This window comes from Alligator mississippiensis, chromosome 12 (genome assembly GCF_030867095.1).
Source record: "Alligator mississippiensis isolate rAllMis1 chromosome 12, rAllMis1, whole genome shotgun sequence".
In the NCBI taxonomy this organism is placed as follows: Eukaryota; Metazoa; Chordata; order Crocodylia; family Alligatoridae; genus Alligator; species Alligator mississippiensis.
Genome location: NC_081835.1, coordinates 6336921 through 6359694, shown reverse-complemented (window position 1 = coordinate 6359694; position 22774 = coordinate 6336921). Strand labels below are relative to the sequence as shown.

General features: G+C 44.8%; 1 protein-coding gene across 4 annotated transcripts in view; it reads right to left on the bottom strand.

Moving 5' to 3' along the window:
- Positions 1-21876, bottom strand: part of MITF (melanocyte inducing transcription factor) — a 122274-nt gene extending 100398 nt beyond the window's left edge. For 2 of the 4 annotated variants that reach the window (XM_014605144.3, XM_019499751.2), the window contains exon 1: positions 21696-21875. In XM_014605144.3, the coding sequence (XP_014460630.1) occupies positions 21696-21799 (104 nt within the window). In that variant the 5' untranslated portion in view covers positions 21800-21875. Of the gene's footprint in view, positions 1-5738; positions 5835-21695 lie in introns of those variants that run through there. The other 2 variants (XM_014605147.3, XM_019499752.2) reach the window with 2 other exon arrangements.
- Between the last annotated feature and the right edge of the window lie 898 nt (positions 21877-22774).

Sequence of the window (22774 nt, the reverse complement as noted above, 5' to 3'; positions counted from 1 at the left end):
ACAGCATTTGTGTACACGTTCGAAATGCATCTGTGCTCTGTTTCAAAGACATGCAATATCAGGGTGGCTGTGAAGTTGCAAAGTGGGGTTTGCAAAGAAATACTCTATTTATTTCTTAACTGTCCTCTGGTTTAACCCAGCCATAAGCTCAATATAAGCATTAGGAAAAGCTAAAGAGAAGGGTATGTTCTAGCAGTCTGGGCCCAGAACCAACGTTCAAACCACAGAATTGACACTAATTCCCTCCGGTGGTATCAACCAAGTCACTTATATCCCTTGCCTTACCCTCACCCTCTGCAGAACAGGTATGATGCCACTTCCCAAACAGGTAAACCGAGATAATCCGAGAAACATTTCCTCCTGAGGACTAAAGGTATTTTGTAAATGCCATACATTAGTATATGGGTCAAAACCGCTGTCTGCAAAAATATGGCTGGGTGAACCAAATGGATAGGTAAAATAGAGCCGCATGCAATAGTGACGCAGATTAATTAAAATGACCGTCTTATCTATTCACTAGTAATAAACATCCTAGTGCATGAAAAAAAAAGTGAATGGCACTTCAATGAATGCCAAACTAAAGCAAATAGTCATGACCAGGAAGGTAATGACTAATCTAAAAACTAAAGCAAGACTCCACATTGTCTCTCCTAGGGTCTCAAAACACAGCTATACTTCTTTGAATGATTTCTACCTGCTCATGCCTCTTTCTTCCCCATCCGCTCTGTTCTAGGCAGCTCATCTATTCAAATCAGAGGAATTTCACAGGGTTTTTTGATTTCCTAACTACAACCTGCTTTCCAGCTAGAATGAGTATCAAGGACCATGCAAACAACCCAAATAAACAGGGGGGAGGGCGGCATATCAGCTCCCAAATCCTCAGATAAACTTTTGCCGGCAGGCTTCCAACAGTTTCCTAAATTGATGGCAGGGGAACAGAATGTAAAGCAGGTTGGCATGCCGCTGCCAACACATAGCGCATTTGCTATGATTCATTAGCCCAGCCTCCAGGCATTTTTCACAGCTTTGAAGGAAGCACAAAAAGAAAGGACTAGAAGTGCCAGATCTGCCAGGACTTACTTTTTAATCAGGTATTCTTGGCATTGTGCAACCGCCCAACTGTACCTTTTGGTGAAGGGATCCTTCTTCCAAGACTCTGTACAATCGTAGAAATGAAAGTCTTCACCCCAAGGAGCTTTGTGTGTGCACACGCACGTGGACGTGCAGAAGTGCGATGCCCGGAGAAACAGCCACCCTTCCAGAGAGATCGGCAACCAAGTGGTCACCGGCTAATTGCTGCTTTTGTTACCTTTCATCGTTTCTATTCAATCCCATCCTAATCCTCTTTTTAAATTTGATACAGCCTTTATCCTCACCATAATTTTGTTGGATAACAAATCCACTTCTCTAATTTTGCTTCTGATCAGCGTTACCTCTTTCTGTTCGCTCCCTTCACCCTCTCTCCAAAGAGTGAGGTTTCTCTCTTTGAAGATCCGATGCAACAGATATGGAAAGTCGTTTAGCCCAACACAGGTATTTCCTGTACTGGAGAGTCCCTGCTGAGATATGCAACCCCTGTTTGCCATGTATTTTTCCATTAGGTAAGAAGAAATGGAGGAGAGTTCATAAAACTGAGGGTGTGCTGGTGATCCATGGGTGTGAGCACCGGGATATTTTGTTATGCCGTACACACCTTCTATTCTAGGCACGCTTTTTGGACCCAATCCCGAGAGCTGCTGAACACTGTATATTTTAACTCTCAGTGACTTCATCCAAAATCTTGTCCCCTGAAATTGGTGCTATATGAAAAATGGGACTATGCTATAGGCAAGTATTTGGAGAGGAGAGGAGAGGGCCAATATCTAAAAACTGAGCCCTTCACATAAAGACTGCTTCTATCTTCACTACTTATCTACTTGCTCCACTTACTAGCTTGGTTTTTAAACCCCCCTCCATCCTCCTGCAGTATCTGGCACACAAACAAAACCAAAAAACGAAAGAAAAGAGGAAGAGTATCAATGCACAGAGAAAAAATCTTAATCTTCCCACCAGAGGAACAGTATCCTTCTTTCAACCACAAAATCCTCAAGTCATGTGCACTGTTAACCCGTGCAAACAACTGGATTGTATTGATGCACCCTTGTAGTCTCTGTGGACTCTGGGAGACGCAGTGTGGCAACACTAGGCAGTTGTGTTTAGACTTTGAGAGCTGGGGGCACAGAGATCTCCAGGGCACTGGCTATGGTCAGCAGCCTCCATAAAGATTTGTTTTTATTTCCATTACAAAGGAGGTTTGTCTCATCCCTACCAAGGAGGACACTACTCCCTTGTCATGCTGCATCTTAATTTAGGCCCCAGTCCTTACTAAGATCTGCTGGCCTGGATATCTGTGCTTCCATACAATGCTTGCCAACAACACGGGATCAGGATCCAAAACTGCATGCTCCTGAGGTGTGTGGTGAAATGCTGATCTCGTTCAAGTCAACAGGAGTTTTGCCATCGGCTTCAACAGAGCCAGAACTTCACCAATGGATTTTGTGGTGGCTAGCAAAACACTGAGCAGATTAGCAGATCTCTGTGCACAGAATTACTGTTTCCAATGCTGCATACAGGACTTTACACGCAAGGCAGAAATGAAGAGAAGGTGCTGAAGCACTTGCCATCGGAAACATGAGCAAACACAAGATAAGGCACAGTGCAGGGCTGCCTGCAGAGAGACCAACGCTGGAAGAGGTCAGGCAAGAAAAGGGTTGAAGGAAGTCCATTTCAATGGACTATTAGTTCCCTATTAGCACCCTTTCTCTGGCCTGGCCAAGGGCTCTCTTGCCCTGCTTGCACCCTTCCAGGATTGCTCCCCGAGTGCTCACTTTGACCACCGCCACCCTCATTGACTGGCCCCTCCTTCGTCAGCTCATCAAGCACAGGATGCTTGTAGTCCACAGCCCTTCACAGCCTCACCCCAGTCACCAGTCCTCTCTCATTAGTACCAAGAAAAAAATTGGCTGACCCGCCAGGATGCCAACCTCCATCACTCACTTGTTAAATTTTCATGTGTGCCCGCCTAGGCTTTCTCCCACACTGGGAAGCAGCTGCCCCAAAACATCTCCAGAGCCATTGTATTGGCCTCCTTCAAATCCTTCCCCAAAACTCTCCCTTGCTGGGATTCCTCCGAAATGTTTGAGGGCAGCTGATGAGCCATGACTGCTGCCAACATGCTGACCAACACCATCTCATTTGTGTCCCCATCTGTTTCTCATGTCTTAGGTGCAGCAAGTAAACTCTCTCTCTGGGGAAGGGACTGCTGCTTTGGTCTGGGTCTGTGCAGCACCTGACACGATGGGGTTCAGCTCTGCCACCAGGGAACCTCCATGCTACGGTATTAAGACTAGGCAACAATTGTGTGCCGAACAAAAGCAGCGCACACTGGATTTTGTTGTTTGGCCCATGCAGACACATCATTGGAAAACAATCTCCTGCTTCACAAGAATTTCTCTGCAGATGTGCCAAGCAGAAGGGAGGCTTCCTGAACCAGCCCAAGTCCAAATGACTTCATACTAAGGTCCCCAAATGTAAAATGGCAGCAAAGAAACAAGGTTTGGAATCAGATGAATTGTTCTGAGACTATGGGTTGTGACATAATGCAATAGCTATTTTTGGCATGATTCTTGAACAGCGTGAATAAGCAGCTTCTCCTAACTGATGTAGAGAACCTGCGAGTGGATAAGTGACTGCAAAAGGGTTGCATGCTGTCTTCTGAAAGCTAGGGACGCAGAAGCGAACTTTGTCAAAAGTACCTGAGAACGATGAGCAATGGGTACGTGCATGTGGGATTTAATGCCGTTGACCTGTCGTCTACATTTTCAATCTGGTTTGGAAAATGGGAAGGACAAATAGGAACATTTAGATGCTGGAGATGCTAGGGATCAACCAACCAACTGCAATCAGTATTTGCAACATAGGATGCTAGACAACTAGATTGAAAAAAACCTGGAAAGTTACTGCTATGGAGCAAGCAGCTAGTTCTAGACAAGATCCCTAGCCTTGCTCTCTGACAGCCTAATTAAATAAAGATGCCATAAGTTAAATTCATGGTGTCTGTCTATATCAATGGTCCTCAACCTTTCCAGACTCAAGGTACCCCTTAGAAAATACCAGCTCTAAGCTTTCACTCATCTCTTGACTTTGAAGAGTTGCTCTGTTATTTTTTCCATTGCAAAGACCACAACACCCTTGAAAGGATCTCATGGCACCCCAGGGTGGCTAGACTACATTAAGCCATCAAATACAACTTCCTGGTGAAGGTGTCTTCAGATGCAGACAGGACAGATGTAAGAGCTGTTAACTTTCCACCAGCCCATTCTTTGTTTGTAAGGGACAAGTGAAATTCTCACCACCATATAGAGAATTAACATGAGACTCATACATAATTTAAATTCCACTTCAGCCTCATTTTAATGGAACAAGTACTGCATCAGCCTTGTGCTAGCCTCCTGTACAAGGTGAGCATCACCCTGTGTTACTACCCAGGACATAAATTATCTATTCAGCTGCACAAAGCACAGGCAACTTTTTCTAATACCAGTAAAATCAAATAGTCTGTCTCTGCACATGGATTGCTCTAGACCTGGTGAGTGTGTCAGAGCTGCAGTGAACTGACCTATCAGCCACTCCAACACCTGTCTTCTGTGAAGTCTAATGAAGCATACTCAACAACACCATAAGCAGGGCATTATAAATCAGAGGAGTTTGTGTCCCCTGTGCTGCAATGGGGTGGCCAACCTGCACCATGAGTGCCACTCTCTATGGGGTACGGAGCAGATCAGGGAGGAGACAGGTGGTACAGCAGTAGACAGGGCAAGAAGCATAAGGTAAAGCAAGAGATCAGGCAGGAGGCACAGGGCAGAAAGCAGAGCTGCAAATCAGACAGAGAAGGGAGCAGAGAGGAAAACAGCAGATGGCACAGAGGAAGAGAACAGGAGTGGCACTCAGGGAGGGTGCGGGGCTAATACATAGCACGCCAGCCAAAAAGGTTGGGCCCCACTGAACTAGATCCTGCTCATCTGAAAATGCCTTTGAGTGCCTGTTACCAGGCCTGTACTCTTTTGTGAACTAGTCATTCGCACAGAAGTAAAGGACATCTGAACAATTCTGGAGTGACCTCCACAAGGTCAAAGCTCCCTCCTACGCTCACGGTCACATAGGGCCCTGGGGCACGGGACACAGCTGGGATCCTTTGTACAAAAGGGAAGCCCGGGTAAGAGGTAATCCACTCAAGAGGTCATCATCCCTGCTGCAGCATGGAGTCAGTGCTCAGCCTACACAATACAATACAAGCAGTGGAGAGGGCAACTTAAGGACAGAGCGAAATGAGGGAGGCAGAAGTGATCAGCACACGTTACGGCGCAGCTGTTACCTGCGAGGAGAATTCTTCTTCCTCCCCCCACATACACACATCTTGAGGCTGACCCGAGCTGCAGTATGGATGTAGCCCTAAATTAAAAACCCAGAGGCCTCAATGAAAGGTGTGCATCACAAAAATTTTGATTCCTTCATCCTCCAAGCCATCCTAAACCTTTTTCATCTGGTACGAATGCCCCAGACCGTTCCAGCACTCCTGGACATCACCCCCCTCCTCCACCCCATCCCAAGCTCTGCGATAACCGTGCGTGTGCTATTGTGAAGGTACAGCCGGACAAAAATGATTATACTGGAAAGGTGGGAGGGGATGGGGAACTTACCGTGTTTCCAGCTGGTCTGTTGTCCTTGGTTTGTGTGTCTGCTCCGCACCGCAGTAAGTGGAAGCTAAAGCGCAGTAACGTAATAGCTGTTTCATTCTGGTGTAAGCTGGCCCAATTTAGCTTCCCAAACTGCAGGACAGGAACAGCTACATGAAACAGTGACAATGGATCAGCTGACGTGGGCTCATGAGCATTAAAGCCCCTCCCGCCTTTTAAAGGGGTATAATTGTTTGGTCCCTGGGCAGCCCGTTACAATGAGAAGTCAGTTTGCTACAATGAAAATCTCGTCGGCATTACTAATTCCTATTCTAATTCAGAACATTCCTTCACCACGCAAAAGGAGAAATAAAACGATCCCTTTTCAAATGCTTTACATTCACTGCCGGGGATCTAGCACAGTGCCCTGTTCATTCCTGCGCTGTCCTATTTCAATACCTTTCATTACCGAACATCTTGCATGTTTTAATTCTCATGACATTAGTTCTGCCGCACTAAACTGGCACCTTATGAACTCTGGAAGAAAACAGAGATTAATTACTACACCAGCTTTTTCGTACGAGCAAAAATACTCCATCAAGAACCTAAAGTAATGTTCAGGTGGGAATCTTATTTGCACCAAAGTCAAGCACTCGCTGATAAAGAGACTACGGGAGCTTTGAGGTTTTGCAAAAGAAATGCAGTTTACAGATATGTTGCAGTGAACAGCATGGTGAGCAGGACTGCTATAGGCTTGCAAGCTCACTCCCCCCCACCCTTTATTTTTTTATATCCCTACCAATCAGCCACAAAAGGTGAGAGAAAATATCAGGGGCTTTGCAGCCGGTAACAGCCACCTGCACTTGGGGCTCAAGGAAATACCTCCTCCCGCCTGTCACAGCACTGGTGACTGGAAAAGCAGAATGGGAACATGCAAGGCATCTCCGAGGAACAAGGCCCCAGAGATGCAATCGGGACAGTCGGCGGGGGGGTGGGGATGTAGAGGCATTGCATGGTACCAATCACCCTCATTCCCAGCGATTCAGGACCTCTTTTATGAATCTAATCATACGCAGATAGCAGTAGCAACTAACTTCAAAACTTGTGGCCACCCACCAATGCATTATATTACTAATGCTTAGCACTTACATAGGTGTTGTCTGCATCTCCAGAGCGCCTTACAATGAAGCCTCACAACACCCTGTGAATGGGTAGCCAAACCTCAGTTTCTGTGGCATCCAGTGTACCAGTCAGTTATTCTCTTGTTTAAAGGCAATATATGAAGACAGCATCGCCCGACAGGACTTCCCCAGTGAAACCACCATTGCCCTCTATAAATACAAAGTGGAATGATCTTTTCCACATTGCTTCCTAGGAGACTCTGGATAACAGCATTGCTGGCAGGCAAGTCCTCTGCAGAGGAGTACTATTTCAGAAAAGAAAAAGAAACAACATTAGCTTCCTGTTTGTTTCTCAGCAGCTGCTAGAAAACTGTCGGGAACACAATCTGTACCTGCGTGCAATGCTGACTTTCCATACCAGACATTTTGACAACGCCAACAGACTAAGACCACCAAAATACATCTGAATTTGGCAGTAAAGAGAAATGCAGGCTGCACCACAGAATAGCAGGCGCAACAAGGTCTGTTGAAGTGCACAGACTCAGGACTAAAAAAATAAATGAAATAAAAAAGGTAGAGGTATGTACTTTCCAGAAGTATTTACTCAGAAGTCAGTGTAAGCAACAATCATTAACTCCGGGACAGCCTGTGCTGAGCTTCTGGCACCTGGTTAGAGCTGGTTACTTTACTTCCAAAAGGTCCTGATGCCTCTAATAGCAACTCTGAGAAGGAAAGGACTTTATCTGTTCAGGGCTGCTCTACAAGCCTTGGAAATAAAAAGACAGCTGCTAGTCTGTCTCACCCATTTTACACTTAAGCAGTTGATGCAGTTAAAGGATAAGCCCATAGCCAATATTACAACATAAGCAAAAAATTTGGGACTGCATAGCGTTAGGCAAATTATGCACTTATCCAGCATGCATGTCTGCAGAGTGCACCAAAGCACTTTCATATGAATCAGGCAAGACAGCACTTTGGCCTGCTGTCTCCCTGGAGTCTGCTTGGCAGTGATAAATGAGGATGATCCCAGACATGTTTCCAGAAGTCTTCAACTCTGACATCTTATTTCACCTAGGAAAATTGAAAGCCACCCCAAACATACCGAAGGAAGCTTCTTCATGCTGAACATGGTTCTCCTTTTGAACATATTTAATTCACTAGCCTTTTATACACCTGAAAACTATGGCTTTGCTCTCAGCTGGAAGGAAACTACAATTAAGTACTTGTTTCCAGACAGCACAGAGAAAAGCAGCTGCGCTGTAGCATGAAAACCTACATTCAGGTCACTAGGGTAATGGACTTTGCTTAACTCGGAGCAGCTGGCAAATGTGCTCCTCGTCCCAAAGAAACTGTTGCCCATTTTACAAAAAGGCATGTTCTGCATCCAGGATACCGCCATGCAGAGACGAGAATGAGCACTATAATGCAGGAAGGGCCAAAGTCCATGTTTGCCGCTCAGAAAGTAATTCCTGCCTTACTGTACGCACCTCTAACAGACAAGTCAGCACTGGTGCATCAAAGCACTGGAATAATTTTAACCAACACTTCCACATTAAAGAACAAGATTGCATCAAAAATATTGCACAGAAGTTGAACAACGCCACAGACACCCAGTTTGGCTGCAGCAGGCATGTCCTCCCCATGGAGGTGAAATACTTATACAGCAGAGTGATATAAAATGTAACACTATATCTCTCTCTATCACAACATGGGAAGCTATAGCAACAAGCTAATCAATTTGTCAAGCCCTCGCATACCATCTGGAGCAGAAAGATTTGAAACAAGATGCAATCAGCAATAACAAGAGAAGGGGGCAGTTTGCAAGAAGGCGCAGGCATTCGGCAAACGCTCCTGCCCAACCTGTGACTGGGCCTGTGAACCAAGAGCTGCTATCTAATAGACTGTGTAATCTCTGGCAAACACCAATAGTCCCTCTGATAGATGAGAGCCGTAGAGATAAAAGATACTACTAGAGTCAACTTTTGGAAAGATCAATACTGAAAACTATGCGACTCCTGTTATATTGTATTCCCACAGACAACTATGTTGTCTTACCTCATTCTTAATTCTTCTATAATGGAAGATTTTTACCATTAAAAAAAAAAAAAAAAAAGCGTGGGATGGAGTTCGGGCTGCTTTACTTCTGAATTTTCCTGACCTTTCTGCCATTACAACATCAAGCCCAGTGTTGTATTAATAATGTAGCTTTTGTCTCTGAAAAATGCATTGTTTTCATCTAGAAGCCTGAACATCTAAAACTCCAGAACATATCAAACTTCCCCGTGTGGAGAACTTTCTCTCTTAACCCACTTTCCCGCCTGCCCCTCCAACTCCCCCCCCACAAAGGAAGGCAAAGAAAATTTCTCTCACTCAGGAAGACAGCTTTTGAAAAAAACTGACCAACTTTGAAAACATATCTTTAAATGGAGTTGCTGCCTTAAAATATACTCAACTGAAGGTCTCTCCTTTTTGTGACTTGATATTAAAACACATTATACATCACCCTTCTGGAAAGGATTGCTTACTTGATTTCACAATCTTTTAAAACAAAGATGTTATTTCTAATCAGAAACCTCCAGTGAAAATGGAACATTCTTAAGTCAAAAATGTCAAATGTAAATGCATTAAGTCATTCTCCTGCCAAGTGCTGAATACTCTTCTACCAGTCCAACGAGGAATTTAAGTATAAACTTAAATTTTAAACAAGAATGGCCTTCAGTGGTACAATTCTCATTTTTAACATTAAGCTTGCGTTTTAACTTTTTGCTGGGTCCAGGACAGGGCTCAGCATGCTGCAAAATAAATAAATAAATAAATAAATAAATAAATAATTAAAAATTAAAAAAAAAAAAAAAGAGCCCTACTTCTACGATCCAAGAAGGTACCTAGGATCAAACACATCTTTAAACCTGCGAGTCTAAAACTAGTGGGATTGCTGCTCACAGATAAAAATTAAGCACCCACATACGTGCTTTGTTGAGTGGACCCAGCAAAGCATTTCAACACATGCTGAGCTTTAACTTAAATGGGGTCTTAATTAAAAGGGCAATCTAGAATAAATGCATAAGAAAAGCAAACTGTAGCAAGTGCTATCCAAAACGGAAATGCCTTTTGGAGAAATCACACATTCATTTTCAATACTCATATTTACATCCAAAGAGAAAACAAAGTTCTGAAAAGTCTGATGTCCTTTTAACCTTTGAGAGAACAGACTAGCACTTGACTCCTATTGACCTCTACAGATTTAAGATGAAATTCTAGTCTTAGTCGAACAGGGTACCAGAAAACAAACACAGAGCCTGTTACCAAAAACCTAGATAAAATTCAGTTAAATTGTCCAGATGGTTTTCATTCCACAGAAAATACCAAGTCAGCAGTTTGCAGAGCATGGCATTTTCTAAATACACAAAATAAAAGAGAAAACAATACACAAGTGGAAAGTGCAAATGCTGAGCCCATTATATTTTTGTTCCAACAGAACTGCAATACAATCAATACAGTCTTGCAGTTCTATAGCACCCTTCATTCTGCCATCCAGGATGCTTCCCAATTGTAAGTTCAACAAAATCCTGAAGTGCAAGCAATTTCCAAAAGCAACGTTTGAAAATGTTACACGTATAAAATATCAATTACACTTCCATTTCAATGTCCTGCCAGGCCACACACATCTTATTCGTTACCTGAAGCCAGACACCAGAAGGGCCAAACGGTTCCACAGGCTTTAGCTGAGTTGGTAAATGGTCATAAATCCAGCGCTTCCCAAACTCATAATCCCAATGCTTCCAAGTAAAGAAAAAAAAACCCCAAAAAACCACTTTTCCCGACTACCGAAAAGGGCTTTTAAAGAGCTAGGAAGGAACACTCAGAAAATGCATCCGTTGGAAACGGAGGATCAAGGGTAGGGGTGCAATCCTGTAGCCTGAGCTACAATGTCCCTCAAAAGCAAGCAAAAGTGATTCTAGAAGGGGAAGTAAGATACAATATACAGAGCATACCATGCAAATCCATGCATGGCAACTCAAAAACCTGATTGGAAAGATCAGCAAGCAGAGAGCTATGCTAAACACCCACAAAGGTATAAATGCAAAATGTCATCAATTTGCATAACACAGTTTTGCAGCTAGCAAGCAAACAAGACAAGACAGGAAAAAGCAGGGTGGGGGGGAAGAACCCTGCTAACCATTCTGGTGGTCACAGACACATCAGCAGTCTGATCACTCAATACAATATTTAAATAATGAGGTAACTCTAGGAAATCATGAAGCCAAATTTCTGCAGCACATCATCAAGGTTTAAACTTTAGAAAAAAATACTCAGCACTGTTGGCCTTTGCACATCAGGCGCTGGGAAGACTGGGCCAGGGCTGTGTCACCCAGATCATCTTGCAGAGGAACATACATCTGTCCTACTTGTAGCACGCTGAGCCTCTTGTAATCCCTTAATGAACCAGGATCAAGGATCTCAGGAATACCTTCCTCCACACCTCACCAGGACAGCAGCAAAATCAGCAGGGAGGGACATTGAAGCCTGTACCACCACAGCCATGCTCAGTCATGGAGCAGGTGGAGATGGGCCCACCAGGCCATGCTTGGGAATGCTATAAAGCATTGTGTTTTGTAAACAGGCACAAAAAGGAAGAAGAGACAAATGCAGATCCAAATAAATAAGTTGCCTTAAATAAAACCAAACAGGTCTGTTGTTGGGTGTTTTTTTTGGTTTGGGCCCACATAAACCAAAACCACACCAAAACAAGCATTTCCAATTCTAAAATTAACTGGGCACAAAAACGAGTCTGAGGACCGCCATCATTAACAAAAGGATGAATTCAAGCAAACACCTGGAAACAACCATAGCACTTGGAGGCACAGAGCTGTTCCTCCACTAGTCTATTTATAGGCTCAAGGAAAGCTGCACCTGGAAGGCAAAAGGCCAAAGGATAGATAGCATCACAAATCAAGGCACTGAAGATTAGTTTAGATTAAGATTTAATTTAGATAGTTAAATTAAAAAAAAAATAAAATTGACACCCTGCAAGAGTCAGCATGAGGAAGACAAGTGCCAGCATGGTTGTGGCATGTTCTGCAGCCAGATCTCTCAAAGAGGAGAAGGTCACAGCTACCCCCATACAACTCGAATGAGCACCTTCCCTCAGCAGGTTCAATGATCAGGGCAAAAATCAATAGGTCTCTCCTTTTTTTGGTTCCAAATGCAGGCCTGTGGCCTACCAACATTGCTCCACCTCCAACATGGGGCTCTGCTCTGGTCCCGAGGTGACCAGGGCCTGTTACACCCATCAAGGAACACAATCCAAATGTCAGATCATTATTTTCAGTAACAAATCCTAGCTGCCCTCATCAGGCAGCTTCCTGCAGCACACCAAGGTCCAGGCAAGAAGGAGGTTTTCTTCATGCCCCTCCAAACAACTGGATGTAGTAGAAAAATGAAAGGCTATTTTCTATGCCGGGCATCTTTACAGCCCTACATAACAAGCCATCTTGACAATAAGGCTTTTGGTGCAAATACAAAATTCTCTCTGTCGGGCTACGATTTAAGCTCAAGGAGGTCAAAGAGAGCCCCTTCCACCTACACAATCAGCACTGCTAGTGAACACAATGTAATGGCACACAGGTGCCACAATGGTACCAATACACCAGGTTACCACTGACAGAACAAATCCCATGCAATGGCAAAGCTATTAGTGGTGCAACTAGCCAAAGCAAAAAAGTCATTATACAATTTCAAAAGGACCTCATATAGTGACTACTGCTCATTGTACCCCCCACCCCCCTCCAATTAGAAACAAACTGGTGGGAATTACAGACCTCTTCCCGTTGCAAGAACCTCCCCTGCATGAACACCTCCCCCTGGAATACAGTATTTGCATCCCAGAAGAAATAATCTGCTTGCATACAGGGCCCCTTCTCTTCTATTGAACTACAGACTCTGGCATGCCACAACCCCCGTAGTACTACGAATCCACAGCTTTCACCAGTGCAGAAATCTTCCCTCCTTCCCTTATAGCCTCTAGAACCAACGCACACCCCAAGATGCAGGAGTTACAACAAGCAGCAAGGCTAAAATTGGGAGAGTTACAAGAGGAATTAGGCTTCCCATGTAAAAGCACCCTGGGCATCCAACAGCATCTGTAGACAACACAGCCAAGCAGGGTGGGAGGAGGAGGTAACAAGATGGAAAGTTACACAATGTACTGGGACTTCCAAGCCACTTGGAACAAGGAGAAACAGCAGCCTAATTGGTTTATAACCTGCCTGTTTTCTAAGCCACAATAAGCAGATAGCCGCCATCCCTTTATTACTAGCAAGAGTTTTTAACCATGGGGATTGCCCTGAGCCTGGCTGAGGTTTCGGGAAATGCAAAATGCCCCGGTCCAAATGAATCTTGACCACACAGATGCCACTTAAAGGACTGTGCCATCTCAAAGGAAGCACAAGCAGGGCTGCTGCATTCCTTCTGACCTCCTTTCAGTTGAAGGCTGCAAAATAGCAGCCTGCGAACAGCAGGGCTTTGCTTTTCTACATGAGTCCCCTCCTCAGGAACCATCCGGCGCAGATTCCCGTTTCACCTGCAAGCTCTGGAGGTTGATGTTTGTAAGCAGGAAAGAGAATTTTTGATTTTTTCCCCCTCTTTTCTAATCCTTTACCTTATCTCCATGTGTTGCAGTAAACTGAACTACCATTCAAGGTCATTTACTTTGGAAATGTGCCCTGGGTTTGTTCATCTGCGTAAAATCCTGAAAGGAAAGTGCAGGCAATAAACACATAAGACACACAGGGCAGGTTTGGCCTGGCTCTCCTGCTCTAAGCAGTGCCTTGAAACATCCCACAGGCTCCCACTGTTTTCCCTTCCTACCTGGAAACACCACCAGCATCTACCCCATCATCCCAACTCCCGGGAGTGTAAGTGGGCCCTGCTCCGACTGCAGCCTGCCATCCCCGTTGGCTTTGGCTCCATGCCTACTCTCCCTGCTGGTTTCTCCTCCCCCACCAAAAAAAGTCACAACAATTCCCATTTATACAGATGTTTGCAATACAAAGCACAAGAAGGCCCTGCACTTGGTCAGGCCTCCAAATCTGACCACAATACAAACAGTAAATATTAGTAATAAATCCTTACCCACTCTGCTGCGTCTTGCTCGGATGGTTCCCACTGCTTTATTCCATTTCCCTTGCCACGGCGGCGCACAACCTTCGCAGCTCCTAAGCTCCCCAATGTCCTTGCCAAAGCCTACTGCACTCTGCTAGATTTCAGCTGCTTCTATTGCAGTCTGCATTGCTACTGGCTGCCAAGTAAGTCAAAGCTGCCTTGGTTTCCTGATTCTTGCACAGGGTTTTTATTTGCCTGATCCTCAGGGAAATGACTGACTCCTGAGGAACTATCAAACCCTAACACAGACCTACCCTTTAAAGATAAGAAAACCAGAGAAGCCTGGCAACGTTCACTCAACGTCTTCCTGCACACAAGGACTACATTTTCACTCATTTTATGAGTGAGAACCCATTCTCCACCCTATCCCCCAAATCTACATGTGTAAAATGGCCATTCTGAGTGCAAGTGATCACAGGTGAAAACTGGGTGTGCAGACTTTGCACAGAGATGAAGGAAAGACAGGTGTGGCCGCTTTGTGACCCTTCTCCCTGGCCCATATGCCTTCAGTTCATCCTATAGAGCAATTTGGGGGAAAAGAGAGAGAGATTTCTTAGTATATGGTTTTGCACAAAAGCCATCAACACAACTTAAATAACTGTTATGCCAGGCCGGGGCCTCCTTTGCATCAGAAGAGTAGGAAAGTCCATCCAAATGTACCCAGAAATCTGGAATATGTGTTTTAGGAAAGGATTTATAAAACCCAATTCTGTAAGCCCTGCTTACTGACTTTTGCGGGGTTGTTTAAATGAGTAAGGACCATTCATGCAGAATACCAGTTGCAGGATCAACCCCTTCAGTTGCATCCTATAGTACCAATGTCTGCAGCCCGCTTGTATTCCTGAATGAGATGTTTGTTAGTTCCCCACTTTCATGCATTACAGAACATACCTAAAATGAACTCCTCTTTGTCTTGCACTGTGTGCTTTGTTATACTGTAAGTGAAGACTCCTCGTGGGAACCAAGTGAAAAGAAAAAAAAGTCTTATTTACTGTTAGAAGGTGTTAATTACAATATTAAAATACTACCCCAAACCCCTGTATTAAACTTTTATCCTCCTTTACACAGCATTAAATGTAACAATCATCATGGCATGCACTTCTACTAGAAGTAATTATTATATATGGCAGCAACATGTTTCTGTCCCTCAACCTGCCAGCCCCATCTACAAAGCGGCTATTAGCAATGTAGAAAGACACCCCTCCACCACCACCCCCCCGACAATGTTTCAGAGTAATGAGTTACCATTGAGCAAAAAGGACAAATTCACTGGACTCTTGCATGGATATTGTCCAAAAAGGTGCAAATGTAAATATGACAGAAGTAGTTAGAGCAGAGATGCCAGGTGTTAGAATAAAATATAAACCAGAGCTAACACTTAAGCTATTAAGCATGTTAGCAATGATACTATGAAATAACGGCCTGCAGCATCTACTGATACAAACGGTAATGTTTCATTATTAATCCATACACCTAGCTGTACCGTTGTAAGGAAAGGGGCAAAGGTCCTACCAGCACTACACTGATCTTCTTGGAGGGAGCGAATCTTTCATCCTGAAATTGTTCCCACAGACATCAGGAGATTGTGTCTGTAGATGTCTTTGATGGATTGGGGCCCAGGCGCATAAAAGGTTCACTCCATGCTGCAATGCAGCCAACTGCTCAGGGAAAAGCAGTTCACAGTAGTCAGAAGGATCAGGAGGCGAAATTCTGGCCAACACCCCCTGGACAAAGTCCTACTCTTCCAAAAGGCAGAGCAAACAGGCCCTTAAAAGTTTTAAGGAGTTGTTTCAACAACTCTTAACACAGCAAGCTTCATGGAAGAAAGACACTGTCAGGATACCAGGTTACAGTTCACCAGAGATTAACAATATGCAAATTAAGCAATAGGTGCTAATAAACTCAAATATCTCTACATAAAACCACATTCCTTTCAGGTGATTTACAGCCTCTTGCTGTAAATATAAATTAAAGGTTGCAACTGCACACAAACTATTTGTTATCTTTTTCTGTCCTACTGTAAAGTCCAGGAAGTAGGTAAAAAAAAAGTCACAGCTCTAATGCAATAATATTTAAGATGATGCAATATGGCAGGTAGCATTATAAAATTAACCCTATTATACCACCTAATCAGGCAGTCCTCTTTCTGGCAAAACTTCTACAACAGTCAGCCTGAGATCTAGGGAACAAAGATAATAAGTTCAGGACATCACTTTGCACTCAGAATCTAAAAGTAATGAAGTTCAACAAAGACCACTAAGAGAACTGGATCAGAACTTCCTAATTTTACTTCTGACCTTAAAAGATTGCATGTGGATGCTGGACAGGCTTTAATTAGCAAAGTCAATTTTTAACATTAAAAAGAGGAACTGAAAACTACTGCTTTGGTTGGTTTTCAAAATGTTAAAGGTGGTTTTGCTTTGAAATGCAAGGGGAAATGTAAAAATATTCAAAGACATTTAGTATTCAAATTGCCCATTCACAACTTAAATGTGTTTCCCTGTATGAAGTCACATCCAGAAAGCAACTGTGTATTTCACATAACCATGCTCTACAAAAAACTCAAAATCTTGCCAGTAAAGTTGACTGTAGGGTGCGCAGTGGGAAACAGCATCGATACAGGTTAGATTGTATACGTGCAAGTCATTACCACTCCGAATCTCCTGGTCAAACAACGTGACAGTCAAGTTACTTAATATTCTAAAAAATTTATCTTAAATACTTCAGTGAAGAATGAAGTATATAGAATAGAAGGGACTCTGCAAAAACAGGAAAAAGACCAGTTCCTTGCCAGTTCCCAGGAGCCTAAAGGTTTCAGTCCAGGACCTTGCGCCTGCCTCCCTGCTATAACTGAGGAGTAGCAGAGGCACTACAGCAGTCTCGGCAGAAGACGACAGGACTACACTGCTTTTCAGTCCAAACGACCAGGACAGGGATGCTTTCCGTTTGTTTGTTTTACACAAACACTTCCATCCTTTCAATGTTTATGGTACTCAGCTAGAAAAGGATTTTGCGTAACATCCATGCAGGTCTGTGCAAAGTTTGCATCATGACATAAGGTATGCTACTGAGCCAAGTCAAGGTATGCTGCCAAATCAAGCACTCAAAAATTCAGGAATGCAACTTCCAGTTGTCCTGCCACCCCCAGCACTGAATGAGGATCATGGAAAACCAGTATGTGATCAGGTAATGAAAGACTCCATCAAACTCATCCACCAACCCTGGTTCTCTTTCTGCAGGCAAGTAAGTACCTGCTGCGCTACTGGTACTGTTTCGGCAACAGTATCGACCTGGCTGCAGAATATTTGGGATTTGTTATTCATTTGGCAGGCTACCAACATTTTTCCAGAGGCATGGAGAGCAGAGAAATGGTGATGCTTAATGTTTCGCAGCACTGGAAACATTGAAGAGCATTTGGTCGGACGTCTCTGTAGCCTCGAGGTATTTCCTTTGCCAAATACCAAGGACCTGCAAGCAACGAGGGTCTGCAAATTTCTCAAACAAAGTGTCACAAGAACACTCGACAATCGGAAATCAGAGGCTACTTGAAAAGAGCAGTCAGAACCTGCAGCTGCAACAAAGGGAAAGAGAGAGAGATGGTTTCTTACTTTTCCCTTGCCTTCTATATACAAGCTACCCCCTTTGCAATCACACATGCCAATACTGGCAAATTTATTTTGGCTGGCTGTCCAGAAAATAAAGTACCTTAATTTGCTATCCCCTGTGGTTAGGATTCTCTTTGCAGCCATGTGAACTGGAGGTACAGATGATTTACTCATTGACAGAAAGGTTTTCAAAGGAACACAGCTTCGGTCCAACTCTGTTCCCATTGGCCTCAAAAGCAAGCTCCAGATTCATACCAATGCAGCCTGCATACTGTTCGGCTTGGGTACTATGCTTGCTTTTTCTTCAAGCAACATTTCTCCTTCCCTAACACACAAGCAGCACTCTTCCAGATTTTTAGTGTGTTCCTCTAAGATACATTTTTTACACTGAGACACTGTTCCTGGATGTAAGTACATGTGACCTGTTCTAAATAAAGGATATTTTCCACTTCTTGCACAACTGGAACAGATATAAACAGTAGTCTGAACCAACTGCATTGCAGAACTCAACAAGAATACAAAGCACTTGAATAAGATCCAAAGAAAAAGACTACCTCTAATAAAAGCACAAACTCAATCTGGAGTGTCCTAATGTAATCAAGTTTAAATCTAATCACACTGCAAAATTAGTTTACAAAATTGAATTTGATCATATGCAGAGCAACGCTCTTTAAAACAGCCCAGTTCCATTTCGGTTTTACAATTCTCTGCAAGAAAAAACAAAACTCATGCCTCCAATTCATGCATTAGGAACTACCCTTTCAAACAGAGAGCATTTCACAAGAAGAAAAATTAATTTAACTAGTCAATCTCCAATGCTGAGAGCAGCCCAACATGACATGCTTCAGACCTGGATGCATGACAGGCTAGAGATGAAGTCCTGACTTTACATGAGGAAAACACATGGAGCTAATAAGAGCACTTGAAAACTAGAGTGATGATGATTTTGTAAAAATATCATCACTGCATCAATATTACAAACTATATCTCAAAGTTATTGCCAATTTTTTTTAAAAAGCTTCTTTAAAAGTGGCTATACAAATAAAGTACCTGTTCATTTTCCCCTAATTACAGTATGTTTCTCATAGCAGGATCATCTATGGTTTTGTCTAGCCACTGGGTAATAAATTTAAGCTAGAAAAGGTCAGTAGCTGAAAAGCACAAATTCTAGAAGTGTGCCTGAAGTTCTTAAAAAACCCGGCACTGGCGAGATCAAGACTGTCAGCTACAATAGCTGACAACAATTTGCTGGCTCTTGCTACACTGAGCACATCATGTAAATAGGTTTGTGTTACAGGGAGGAAAAAAGAAAAGCAAATGGACCTAAACATTTTTTGCAGTTTTTAGCACACTGAAATCAACAGTAAACTTGGATTACCAAGCAACTTGATCTAATTTAAATGCAGAGCCTCTGACAGCAAGCAGCAGGTCAAATACTGCCTTTGGTGGCACATGTACAAGACTCATTAAAAGGAGTGGAGCTAAACATATGAGGGCAGGGTTTGAGCTCTCAAATGCTAAATGGCACAGAACATGGAGGAAACAGAAAACACCGGGCAAGCTGAAAGCTACGGCCCGTAAAGTCTGGGTATAAGGAAAAAGCTAATATGAAATGTAACTCCTTTTTCTTCTCAGACACTGAATAATCTATACAATAAAAACGCGTTAAAGTAATTAAAAGAACCAATGTTAGCATTATTGCATATATCATTTAAGCTAAATGTGATGATATCTGAGAAGGTAGGAGAGAATCTGCCCTTACTTTTGGAAATAACCATTCAACCAGTTGTACAAAAATGTTCTACCCATATCTCTGTGCATTATTATTTCTATTAGAGAAGAAACCCAATTTAGTGTTCGTTGAACACTTGAGTCATCCGCTAAAGTATTCTCCAGTCAAGTTGATACTCCATACAAATCAGAGATTCAGAATCTTTTTCTCGTATTGTATAATCCAGTGTTCTCTCACACCACAAAGTAACCCTAGAAAAACAACTGTACATGCAAATGCTATTTAGTTTTCAAAGACTACAGCTTAACCACAGTGAATTCCAGAGAACCCTTAAACATGCCCCGTACAGCTCAGCCTGACAGACTAAATTCCTGTGAGATCCCCCAAGGACAATGGGAAGTTTGGGTGGAAAAAGTGTATTTTAGCCCTGCATCCTATCATCATGCCTTGTTGTTAGAACTTTTTTGCTAGACTTTCATTTTTCACTGGCCTCTACCCTTGTATTGTGGCTTGGTTTTTTTGAGTACAGTATTTACAGCAAAAAGCTATTATTTTTGGGCCCCTTGCAGCTCAGGAAGAAAGACTACGAATTATCAAACAGTGAGTGAGCAACAGTGAGTGGTCATTATAGGAAAGAGAAGGGGAATTTAAGTGCTGAGTTAAACTGTGCAACAAAGAGGAACCTTTTGAGTGGGGAGGACTGATTTTGTTTTATCTGGGGCTGGCTGTTTTGTCTGTGTACAGTAAGAGTAGGCCATGGGGGTTCCAGCTCATCCTCCCCCTGGTTTCTACTACCTGGGCCTCAGGTTGACTCTGGAGGGAAATAAACTCTCTTTAGGCAGAAAAGGAGGCCTGCTGGATTGGCTGTCTCAAGAGTTTGAACTGTGAACAGAGACAAGCAGTGGATGGAGACCCATGAGTCTTGCGTTCTGTTCCTAGCTTTGCTGGGGTCTGTTAGTTTGTTGGAAGGGGAGCCAGATGGTTTGAGGAAGACACTGAAGAGTAGGGTCATCCTCAGCATGTAGCTTTGCCCATTTTCTCCTTAGGAAGTTTACAGCATAGGATACATTCGGATGACCTTGTCTCTGCTTTCCCCTGTGGTTACCAGTTTGCTCACCTGCACGTTGGGACGCCACAGGGGATGGGTAAAGACCACCTCAATCAGGTCCCCATGCTGCAGCCTGAATGCCTCTCCAGGTAACCCAGCTCCCATAGCGCAGTGGTTGCACTATTAACTGAGGGTGTTGGGCTAATGTACGCTGTATAGCACACAGCCCTGGCAGGCCAGCCAATTTGATTTAAAAGTACCACCACACTCAAGGTGAAAGCTTGTGTGTGCAGAAGGGCCTCGAGTTAGACCGGCATCCATGGTATCACTCAGTTTAACGCTGCAATAAGAGACAATCCCTAAGCCCTTGATTTGAAAACAGAGTGACGACAGCAGCAAGGTTTTTCCAGGACTTTTCCCAGGCCCAAAAGAACTCGATTTTTTTTCCCCTTAAGCATAGCGCAAAGCCTATTGATGTACTCAGGGCTCATAATAGAGGCGATCTCTTTTATTAGACCAACACGATTTTTGCAAAAAATAAATAAATTATTTAAATTGCAAGCTTTCAGGTACAAACACCCTTCATCAGGCATCAGATTGTAAAAATCCTCCCGGGTAGAAATGAAAGTTCATATTTCATAGGATGTCACAAGAGGAGTCCAAAGACCTTGTTGGGTTAATAAAAGATATTGCCTCTATTATGAACCCCAATTGCTTTTTCCTCTAGACCAACCTGGACACTTGATTTTCTTGGGATTTTCCTGGAGGGTTGGGACGTACATTTACCTGCTTATTAGACCTTAATTACGACGAGACAAGCCTCCTTCCCTTTTAACGCCGCGTTTCGCGACGCGCGCGCCTGCCAGCCACGGCGCAGGCATCTCTTTAACAACAAAAAAAGGACGGACGTCAGACACGACGACCACAACCACGGTCAAAAACGAGGCCACGCCGTGATACCGGCCGAGCGCGTGGTCCACGACCATGCGAGACTTTCTCAGGGTGATCTTGTTTCGGGGGGGGGGGAGGACCAATGTAAGAAGGGGTAAAGTTAGACAAGCTTTCAAATATAAGGACTGAGGAAAAGAGGTGGGCGGCTTGTGGCCGGTCCTCACCCGGGCACAGCTTGGGGGCAGGAGGGGCACGGGGGGATGCCCAAGGGCGAGGAAGACATCGGGGAGGGGATGAAATGACAAGGAAGGAGGCGCCCCTGAGACACCCCGGCTCTGGGGGCAGCTGGGGCACCCCGGGGTGCCCGGGGGGGTGCGGGGTGACCTCTGCGGCGCGGCGCAGCCCCCCGGCGACACCCACCTGCTCTTCAGCGGCTGGCTCTTCAGCTCGTAGTACGTCTTGGGCTCCTCGTGGAAGTCGTCTCCCACCTCGAAGTCCGGCACGATCCCCGACTCCGCCTGCATCGCGGCTGCTGCCCCTGCCCCTGCCCCTGCCCCGGGGTGTGTGTGTGTGTGTGTGTGCACCGTGCCCGTGTGTGTGCACCGTGCGCCCGGCCCTAGGACTTGTAGTCCGCCCGCCGCTCCGCACTACAACTCCCGCCGGCCCCGCAGCCGCCTCCCGCCCCGCCCCGCCCCGTCCCCTTGCACCCGCTGGCTCCTCCCGCGCGCACGCACCCCGCACGGGCACGTCTCCCGCTTCTGCACCTCCCTTTGCACCCCACGGGTTCCCCACACGTGCACAAACACACCCCTGAGGGGCACGTCTCCCGCTTCTGCACCTCCTTTTGTATCCTAGGGGTTCCCCACACATGCACACGCCCCGCACGGGCACGTCTCCCGCTTCTGCACCTCCCTTTGCACCCCACGGGTTCCCCACACATGCACAAACACACCCCTGAGGGGCACATCTCCCGCTTCTGCACCTCCCTTTGCATCCTAGGGGTCCCCACACATGCACACACCCCGCACGGGCACGTCTCCCGCTTCTGTCCCTCCCTTTGCACCCCACGGGTTCCCCACACATGCACAAACACACCCCTGAGGGGCACATCTCCCACTTCTGCACCTCCCTTTGCATCCTAGGGGTTCCCCACACATGCACACACCCCGCACGGGCACGTCTCCCGCTTCTGCACCTCCCTTTGCACCCCACGGGTTCCCCACACATGCACAAACACACCCCTGAGGGGCACATCTCCCACTTCTGCACCTCCCTTTGCATCCTAGGGGTTCCCCACACATGCACACACCCCGCACGGGCACGTCTCCCGCTTCTGCACCTCCCTTTGCACCCCACGGGTTCCCCCCCACACACACACAAACACACCCCTGAGGGGCACATCTCCCACTTCTGCACCTCCCGTCCTACTCTATGGGTCCCCCACACACACATATGCAAAAGTTATGGGCATGTCTCCCACCTAATTTCTCTCCCTTTCC